At 47.5% G+C, this 9,898-nt stretch overlaps 1 protein-coding gene across 1 annotated transcript; it reads left to right on the forward strand.

The window, feature by feature from the left end:
* The first annotated feature begins 2,222 nt into the window (after positions 1 to 2,222).
* Atp6ap1 (ATPase H+ transporting accessory protein 1) lies at positions 2,223 to 9,847 on the forward strand. Its single transcript, XM_036175204.1, has 10 exons — positions 2,223 to 2,444; positions 2,732 to 2,858; positions 5,349 to 5,423; positions 5,671 to 5,864; positions 6,436 to 6,476; positions 7,064 to 7,146; positions 7,501 to 7,739; positions 8,401 to 8,448; positions 8,537 to 8,765; positions 8,976 to 9,847. Exons 1-10 carry the CDS (start codon positions 2,302 to 2,304, stop codon positions 9,183 to 9,185), a joined length of 1,389 nt encoding a protein of 462 aa, XP_036031097.1. The 5' UTR covers positions 2,223 to 2,301; the 3' UTR covers positions 9,186 to 9,847.
* Positions 9,848 to 9,898: the final 51 nt, after the last annotated feature.

Consider the following 9,898-nt stretch of genomic DNA (forward strand, 5'->3'; position numbering starts at 1 on the left):
AAAAATAGATCTTAGAAGGGGTTGGAGATGTGGGTCAATGGTAGAGCACTTAACTAGAATGTGTGAGGCCCTGAATGCCTGGGTTTAATTCCAGTCCTTAAAAAAAAAAAATCAAGAAATGGCCGGGCAGTAGTGGTGCACACCTTTAATCCCCTCACTTGGGTGGCAGAGCCAGGAGGATCTCTGTGAGTTCAAGGCCAGCCTGGTCTACAGAGTAAGATCCAGGACAGGCACCAAAACTACATAGAAAAACCCTGTCACAAAAAACTGAAAAAAAAATCAAGAAATGAAAGAAAAATGTTGAATAAAGAGAGGAATTCCCCCAACCCAGGAATGTGTCTGTTCTGTGTATATGCTGGTACAAGTGTGTCTGAACTCACTGTGTAGCCCAGGATGACCTTGATTGAACTCCTGATCCCCCTGCCTCCACCTCCAAATGCTGGAATTACATAGCTGTGCCACCATGCCTGGAAAGGTTCTAACTCTTTTTATGTGTATTTTATTTATTTATTTATTTATTTTTCTGAGACAGGGTTTCTCTGTGTAGCACTAGCTGTCCTGGAACTTGCTTTGTAGACCAAGCTAGCCTTGAAATCTCAGAGAGCTGCCTGCCTTTGCCTCCTGAGTGCTGGGATTAAAAGCATACACTACCACCGCCTAGCAAATTTCCCTCTTTTTATAATCAATCATCATACTGTGGTCCATCCTTACATATTCTGATTTTAGCAGTCAGTATCAGTTTATTATAATTTGATTACCCGTGCAAAGACCTTGTTTCCAAGGTCTTAAGATGCATTTACAATCTCTTGGGGGTTATGATCCACAGGTTGAGAACCACTGCCCTAGATTAATCACATATATTTGGAGAGTTCAAGGTTTGGTTTTACTCCTCCTTTCTCTTTCTTTTTTCTTTCTTTCTTTCTTTCTTTCTTTCTTTCTTTTTTCTTTCTTTCTTCCTTCCTTCCTTCCTTCCTTCCTTTCTTTTCTTTTCTTTTCTTTTCTTTTCTTTTTTTTTTTGTAGTGTGGGAATGAATTTCTTATATGTAAAGATAATCAACAGACCAAGAAATAAAAATGGCACAGAAATGTAGGCATGTTTGGTGGCTCACAGTTGTAATCCTAGCACTTGAAATGTTGAGGTTTGCATAGTGAATTTTGTTCATACCTGTTTTTAAAAAAAAAAAAAAAAAAAAACTGGCCGGATGGTGTTGGCGCATGCCTTTAATCCCAGCACTGGTGAGGCAGAGCCAGGCAGATCTCTGTGAGTTCGAGACCAGCCTGGGTTACCAAGTGAGTTCCAGAAAAGGCACAAAGCTACACAGAGAAACCCTGTCTCGAAAAAACAACAACACAAAAACAAACAAAAACCCCCAAAAACAGAAAAGTCAATTCGTTTGTGCCGGTGACTTCCATTTTCTGACTCTAGCTGTCAGTCCTTCCTCTAAGGCAAATCACAAGGATAATCCTCCCACGCGGAGTCTCCCCTAACTTACAGTGGGATCACCCTTGCCAAAGTTATCAAGTGTTGCTAAGTAAAAAGAAACAGTGTTCTGCTCTCATCATATTACCTGCCTTTTGGTGGGAAATGACATTGACATTGTTACTTAATGGTGTCCTTCAGACCCGGCTACCTTCAGGGTTTTCCCCTCTGAAGCTGCATCTGTTCTCTTTTCTAGATCCTCCTCCAACCTGCCCATTTTAAGTGCTGGCTGTTGTTCCCTTGATGGAATGGTGAACCCTTTCCTTATTTTACGGTATTGCAGTTTTTCATCTGTACCAGACAGAGGGTCTATCTTTAGAAAAAGATCCAGTCTTGCAATTTTTTTTGTTTGTTTTTCGAGACAGGGTTTCTCTGTGTAGCTTTGCGCCTTTCCTGGAATTCGCTTTGTAGCCTAGGCTGGCCTCGAACTCACAGAGATCCGCCTGCCTCTGCCTCCCGAGTGCTGGGACTAAAGGCGTGCGCCACCACCACCCGGCTCAGTCTTGCAATATTAAGACGAAAACAGAAAAAGGCAAATATTAGAGAATGGAACTCTATTGAACTACCCCACCCAGCTGAGCCAGGTAGCAGCCGGTAGCGCTCGGTCCCGCCTCCTTTCTCACAAGGAGCATGCGCGACTGGAGACACATACAGCCAACCAGTGAGAACGAGTGGTCATGAGTGCCACTATCTTGGCCCAATCACAGGAAAGTATGGGAAGGCCCCCCCCCTCCCAGCTCGATGGGGGCGGGGCTAGGGCGGAGGTGACGGTCATCTGATCTGCAGCGGCCTCGGAGGCCCAGGCACTGAAAGCTGAGGCTATGATGGCGGCAACAGTGGTATCTCGGATGCGGATGGGGACACGGCGGGCCCCGGTCCCGTGGCTGCCTCTGTCGTTGGTGGCGGTGGCGGCGGCAGTGGCCGCGGAGCAGCAGGTGCCACTGGTACTATGGTCGAGTGACCGGTGAGCTGGTCGGGCCAGGTCGGGTCGGACTGGGCTGGGCCGAGTTGAATCGGGCCAGGTGGGGTTTGTGAGGGACTTTCTGTGCGCCGCGGAGGATGAGTCGCCCTCGCTGAACTCCGGGACTGTCCTTGGCCAGGGTCTTCGAGGCGACTGTCTCTTACTCAGGGACTTGCTCCATGACGGCCAGTGTTCAGCTCTCAGGGCCCCACGTGAAGCCGGGCTCCCACGGGCATAGGATCTCAAGCCATGCAATCACATCTGGCAGTTTCTTTTCTGTCCACTTTTAGGGATCTGTGGTCTCCTGTGGCTGACACACATGAGGGCCATATAACCAGCGATATGCAGCTTTCTACCTACTTAGACCCTGCCCTGGAACTGGGCCCCCGCAATGTACTGCTGTTCCTGCAGGACAAGGTGAGCCTGCCCCAGTCTGCTCTGTCTTTGTCATCCGGGAAGCAGACCCTACCCTACCCTCACTTCCCCAGGTGAAGCTGTAGTGACCTTGTCCCACCTGTAGGCAAGTATGGTTAGATTTTTGTTAAGATTTGTAGGAGATGCTTCAGTGGGAACAGGAGACTCATGGAAATGGCAGGGACTTGATTTAAGGAAGCAAGGGGCCAAACATCAGATACCAACCTAGTATTAAGCATTATTTTCTGGTGTCCTGTAGCATGGTGAGAATTATCACTCAGTTTCACAGATGGAAGATTCACTTTTGGAAAGATCAGTGACTTGCCCAATAGCTAATGCTTGGCAAAATTGTAATTTTTAACTGTCACAATTGTAATAGGAGTAACTGGAAAATGACCCCTTATTTAGCCTGTTATATGTACTGTGTTCTACTGATATCATTTTATTGGTTTAACCACTAAGGAAAGTAATGTTGAAGAGGTAAAATGAGTTGTTGAAGCTCCAGATTTGGAGACAGCACAACACACTGCTTCCAGCTTGGAGGTATCAGACCTTTCCCCCCAGTTTTGTGCTGAGCTAGCATTCTATTTTCCTTTTTCCCCAGGTGTGTCCACCCAGAGCAGGAGTATGGGCTATGAGAAGGTTCTAGTGCAGCATAAGATTATTGTTCAGGGGCTGGAGAGATGGCTCAGAGGTTAAGAGCACTGACTGCTCTTCCAGAGGTCCTGAGTTCAATTCCCAGCAACCACAAGGTGGCTCACAACCATCTGTAATGAGATCTGGTGCCCTCTTCTGGCATGCAGGAATACATGCAAGCAGAACACTGTATACATAATAAATAAATAAATCTTTTTTAAAAAAAGATTATTGTTCAGGAGGATGTCAAGTCTCTGATTGTCCCTTCCTCTTTAGTGGCCTGGCTGGCTGGCTCATTCTGTTTGTGGCCTCCCTCTGTTGCTGTGTCTGCTGGTGGTGTTGGTCAATAGTCAGTAGTCCTTTTGAAAGGTGGTAAATAAGAAGTCAGACTGGAACTCAGTCCTACCACTTGTTTCAGCCTTGGGACACGTAGAATAATCTTTGTAAGCCACAGTTTCTACAAGTGTAAAATGAAGATATCTACCTATTCCAGGGGACTGAGAGAAGTAATCTATATAAATCCTTTAGCCACAGTCTCCCAGTCTTAGGGTATTTCCTTTTTTTTTTTTTTTTTTTGCCAATGATAGAATGCTTAGTATGTGTTAGGAAGTAGACATTCTTGTGAAGGCCATTAGTTAAGAGCTAAATTGGAGCCTGGTGGTGGTGGCACATGCCTTTAATCCTATCACTTGGGAGGCAAAGTCAGGTGGATCTCAGTGAGTTTGAGGCCAGCCTGGTCTACAGAGAAAGTTCCAGGACAGCCAGGACTGTTACACAGAGAAACCCAGTCTCTTAAAAAAAAAAAAAAAGAGCTAAGTTGGTACATGATATGATGTCAGTTCTTTATTCTAGAGAAAGAAGCAGGCTAAGGCAACACAATAACAGTATGATCAGGCCGGGTCTTAGGAGGTAACATCTTGTTAGCAGCAGGGAGTACATTACTGGCAGGAGAACATCAAGTGTAAAGGCCCTGGGCAAGGGAGTGCTCTTAGTAAGTTCAAGGGAGTGCTTGTGTGACCAGAGCCTAGTGAGTGATTGAAAGGGTAGGAGATGATCTGCTAGGTCACCTAGAGATGGAGCCACAAAGGGAAAGGTTGGTGGCAGTTTTGAGTATAACAAAATCTTGCCTATGTAGTACAGAGTATGAGAGTATAGCAGAAGAGGCTAGGAAAGGAGGCTGGGCTTATGTATACTAAACATAGTGAGTTTAGGGAAGCTGGTTAAGATTCCCTCTGGGCCTATCTGGGAAAAGCCAGAGGAAGCTAGCTGGGGGTTGAAGGGAGGAGGGCCGAGATACTTGTAGATTGTAGAGGGAAGGGAATGAGATTGGCCTTACTGAGGTCCTGGGAGCTCAGAAGTCCCAGCTTCCTCCATTGTTTTCCAATGTCTTCTTCTCTCCTAATTCCCACCAAAAATGGTGGGGCAAGGATTTCTTCCCTTGAAAAGGATCCTGTCCAGACTAGATATAGAGGTTCTTCTTTGCTCTGACTTCTACTTCCCTCTTAGGAGGCACACAATAAATGTTCTTTGCTGTCCTCTTCCTCTTTTCCAGCTTCCCTCCCCAGTTCTTGCTGGTTGACTCTTGCTTTGTAGGTTATCATAAGCCAGCTGTCCATAGATCTTCCAACCCTATGACCACCTTCAATGTCTTGTTACCTTGCCCTCAGAGTGCTGGGGAGGAATGAGTGAGCCTTCCACTCGTCCCCACAAGTGCTGGTGGTTCACTCTCCTCCCCCATGCCAAATCTGACTTGTAATGTTTTTTTATCCCTGAGAATCCCCATCCCTGCACACCCATCCTCCTTAGTCTTTGTTCTTTAACCAGCCTCCTGGGACATCTCTTCTGCTTCCCTTTTAGCTAAGCATTGAGGACTTCACAGCATACGGTGGTGTGTTTGGAAATAAGCAGGACAGTGCCTTTTCTAACCTGGAGGTAAGGGTCTGCTCACAACCCCAGCTAAGAGGACAGACAATATATTTTGTGTTCTCTCTTCCAGAGACAGGACCAGAGGCTTTCAGGGTAGAGGGCCTGGGATGTGTGAGTGTCAGATGTGGGACATTTACTTTCTGACCCATTGTGATATTCCTGTGGGGTATAGCTTTCCAGGCAAGATTTTTAGGGGTTAATAGGCACATTGTTCCCTGGCTTACTTTGCCTTCCACCTCTCCCCTACCATCAGAATGCCCTGGATTTGGCCCCCTCCTCACTGGTGCTTCCTGCCGTGGACTGGTATGCAATCAGCACTCTGACCACCTACCTGCAGGAGAAGCTTGGGGCTAGTCCCCTGCATGTGGATCTAGCTACCCTAAAGGAGCTGAAGCTCAATGCCAGCCTCCCTGCCCTGCTGCTCATCCGCCTGCCCTATACAGCCAGGTACAGCCTAGGTGGCACAGCCTCCAGCCTTGCACTTTAAGAGATGGGTAAGGTCCTGGGCTCTGAGCTTTGGTGGCAGAGTTGAGCCAAAGATGACAATATTCCCATGTTCACCACCTTGAGACTCTTCCAGAAAGTTCCTTGTATGCCCAGAAGAGACAGGAAGGACTTCCTTTCAGGCTGTGACTTACAAGTATCCATCACTGAGTTATGCCTATTGGGCCTCCAGAAATGAGGCAAACATGGCCTAGAAAACCTCTTCACTCACTGAGGCCCTCTTTATAGGACTGTGGACAGGGACTGTACCTGTAAAATGGCGAAAGGGGAATGGAATTCTAGGCAGGGGTACTGAAGCAAATAGAAGTACAGGGGCTAGCTGCGGCTGAGCTGGGCCTCTGCATGGCTGTCAGGGCGGCAGCTGAAGTGCACAGGCTTGGTGAGTGGGCCTAGCAGGGAAGGAGATGCTGGAAGGACTGAGAGAAAGGTAGTGAGCATCAGAGAACTGCTCCAGACAAGCTTTTTGGACTTGAGGAAAGATCAACCTGAGGGTCTCTCACTTTCTTATCCATAGCTCCGGTCTGATGGCGCCCAGGGAGGTCCTCACAGGCAACGGTGAGTGTGGTCCCAGAGAACTTATCTCCTCATCTTGCCTTTGAGCCAGGAAAATAGAACTGGTTTCTCAGTACAAGGGCCCCTGTTTCTCAGAGTAGCTGACAGCTGAGCAGGGACATAGTGGCTGGCTGCCTGGCCATGTTCTTCTATAGCCAGCTTCACCTGCAGAGGTGCCTTAGATGCCTTCTAAGATGCCTTAGAAGAGCCCCAGAATCTAGTTTCTGCACAGGTCTGACGAATCTATAGATTTAATAGACCAGAAACATTATGCGAAGCAATTGGAGGACTTGTCTTTGTAGTAAAGGACAGTCTATCTGCATGGAAAGGGAGTTGGATTGATATGGATTTCTTTATATCCACTATTTTCTTTCACTTAGGTTGGGCTTGGCATTAGAGAGTCAATGATTGAGGCCTGCCAGAGAGACTGGCAGGGGGTAGGAGGAGAAATAGCTGTTTTTAGGGGTCCTCAGTGGAAACTAACAGCACTGATTTTCTCAAGGTCTAGGTCTCTAAAGCAGACAGTGGGAAGTATTTATTTAAGCAGGATACCTGATGACTTGGCTCTCTGCTCTTGTGTCACTCTTCAGATGAGGTCATTGGACAGGTACTGAGCACACTCAAGTCTGAAGATGTCCCATACACCGCAGCTCTTACTGCAGTCCATCCTAGAGTACGTACTCTTCTAGCAGGGGCCCTGGGGCATGGGGTTGTGAGGTCATTGGTGAGTGTGCCTGGAGATAGAAGGGTATGTCATAGGCAGGGCCTCCCAGGAGTCCTCAGCTTAGGGGATTAGTGGGCAAAGGATTGCTTCCTTTATCCACAGGGCCTTTTTTTCCATCTTGCTTGTGAGCCACTTGGGTTCATGCACACTTGCTGCAAGTGATCATAACTTTATGGAGAGGGAATATCAGTGCTAGGGACTCTCAGATTGTGTATAGGGTACCCAGTAAGGAGGGAGACCATTATAGTGGATTAGGCTTTGTTTTTAGGACTGTTGAGAGAAGGCTTGTTGATATTTCTGCAGGTGGCCCGTGATGTACCCATGGTGGCTGGGGGTCTAGGTCGCCAGCTGCTTCAGACTCAGGTGGCATCACCTGCAATCCATCCTCCTGTGAGTTACAATGATACTGCCCCAAGGATCCTGTTCTGGGCACAAAACTTCTCTGTGGCATACAAAGACGAGTGGAAAGACTTGACTTCCCTCACCTTTGGTGTGGAGAATCTTAACTTGACTGGCTCCTTCTGGAACGACTCCTTTGCCATGTAAGGGTACTAGGCAGGGAAGGAAGGAATGTGTTATCACACATGACCTTGTTGCCTCTGTGAGCCCAGTACAGGGCAAGGATATAGGATCAGGTGTATATATGTTGGGGGTGAAGAAGGTCTTTGTATGGTATGTTCACCAAGGAGTTGGAGATAGTATCACAGGGTGATGTTGCTGGGAGGTTACTAGAGAGGGAGCCTCTCACAAGTTTTGCCTTCCCATGTTTTTTAGGCCTTGGTTGTTAGGTTCTGGCTTAGTACCATCACACAGTCCCTTGGGACCCTGGCCTGTCTTTGAGCTCAACCCCTGGGACTGCATGTGGGCAAATAGCCAAAACTAGTTCTAGGCTCCTACCCCTGAAACCTCAGCAGGAAGCTGAGTGACCTTAAGAAGGGGCTGAAAGAGGTCCAGGGGAGTCAGGAGAACCAGAGGAAGCAATTCTAAGCTGGAGGTGTGGGACCTAGGTGCTGACCCCCCCCAACTGCTCCTGATTTGGTTATGACTGGAGCCTTAGTTCTTCCACCTGCTAAATGAGGACACTGTATTGGCAGGTGACTGTAAAGCTGGACCTAAGGGCAGCTTAGGTTGGAGCCAACCTGAGGAGGACCTTGCTCAAGGTCCTTCTAGAACCTGACAGCACCCCTCTACCTTGTCTCACAGGCTTTCACTGACCTATGAACCACTCTTTGGTGCAACAGTGACATTCAAGTAAGTTCTGGTGACTGAAATGTGGCTGGGTTGGTATGTCTCCATTCTCTTCTGTTCATCTGACATCTCTGCTACCCTAACCTCCTAGGTTCATTCTGGCTAGTCGCTTTTACCCAGTGTCTGCCCGATACTGGTTTACCATGGAACGACTTGAAATCCACAGCAATGGCTCTGTTGCCCATTTCAATGTTTCCCAAGTCACGGGGCCCAGCATCTACTCTTTCCACTGTGAGTATGTCAGCAGTCTGAGCAAGAAAGGCAATCTCCTTGTGACCAATGTGCCCTCACTCTGGCAGATGACTCTTCACGACTTCCAGGTATTGAAAGGGGGATGGGCCCCAAGCTGGTTGCAGGAGGGGGAGGGAAGAAGAGCCCTGAGAATCTCCGTATGGCTTGGGCATGTAGCTAAGAGTTCCATCCTTGTGGTGTCTCTGAAAGTATAGACTGTTCACTGATTCCAGAACCCCAGCCCTTGCTGTCTGTAGAAACTTGTAGTCCCTTCTGATCCATGTCTATGTGTCTTCTAGATCCAGGCCTTCAATGTGACAGGTGAGCAGTTCTCCTATGCTAGCGACTGTGCTGGCTTCTTCTCCCCAGGCATCTGGATGGGGCTGCTCACCACCCTCTTCATGCTTTTCATCTTCACCTATGGCCTGCACATGATACTCAGCCTCAAGACCATGGATCGCTTTGATGACCACAAGGGCCCCACCATCACTTTGACACAGATTGTGTGACATGTGCCAGAGAGGGATTGAGGAAGTGTTGGTGTCTAGGTTGTCATGTTTCCATCTTGTGGCACAGTGAATGGAAGGGTTTGTCCTCTTCCTATTATAGCATGACCCTCAACCTTTTGCTTCCTCTTCAGTCTGCTTAGGGAATTCCCTGGGACTATCCCCCATCTCTACCAACAAAGTGTATATATTCTTCATAGATATTAGACAAATCTTCCAGGCTCCATCATCATGAGGGGAAGGGACATTAATTCTAGTGTTTCCTTTTTCCCCTTCCCCCTTATTTATTCTTGCCCCTCCACTACTATCCCTTGCTGTTTATAGTGCTTTTATGTAGTTAATGCTCATTCCCCAAGCTTTATGGAGCTTCCAGCAACAGCAGTGAACTTTTGAGGTTCCTTGATTTTCAGAGGTGTGGAAAGAATACTTAACTGTCTGTCCAGCTTGGCTGTTGTGTTTTTTGGGTGATATGTTAAGAATGAGCGGTACATTGGGGTTTATTTCTGTGTCCTGAGAAGGAAGAGACCTCCAGGAGGACTGGTGAGCAGAGTGTGCTTACTGGGTTTCTGGCTTGTTCCCACTAGGATTGCCTGTCAAGAGGTGGGGATAGGGGTCCTCTGTTTTTTTCCTTCCTAATAAAATAAAGATGTATTGCCATGTGTTGAGCTTCGGCTTCGTGTCACTCATTTCTGCACTTGACAGTAGATTTATTTGTT

Source organism: Onychomys torridus, chromosome X, assembly GCF_903995425.1.
Source record: "Onychomys torridus chromosome X, mOncTor1.1, whole genome shotgun sequence".
Lineage (NCBI taxonomy): Eukaryota > Metazoa > Chordata > Mammalia > Rodentia > Cricetidae > Onychomys > Onychomys torridus.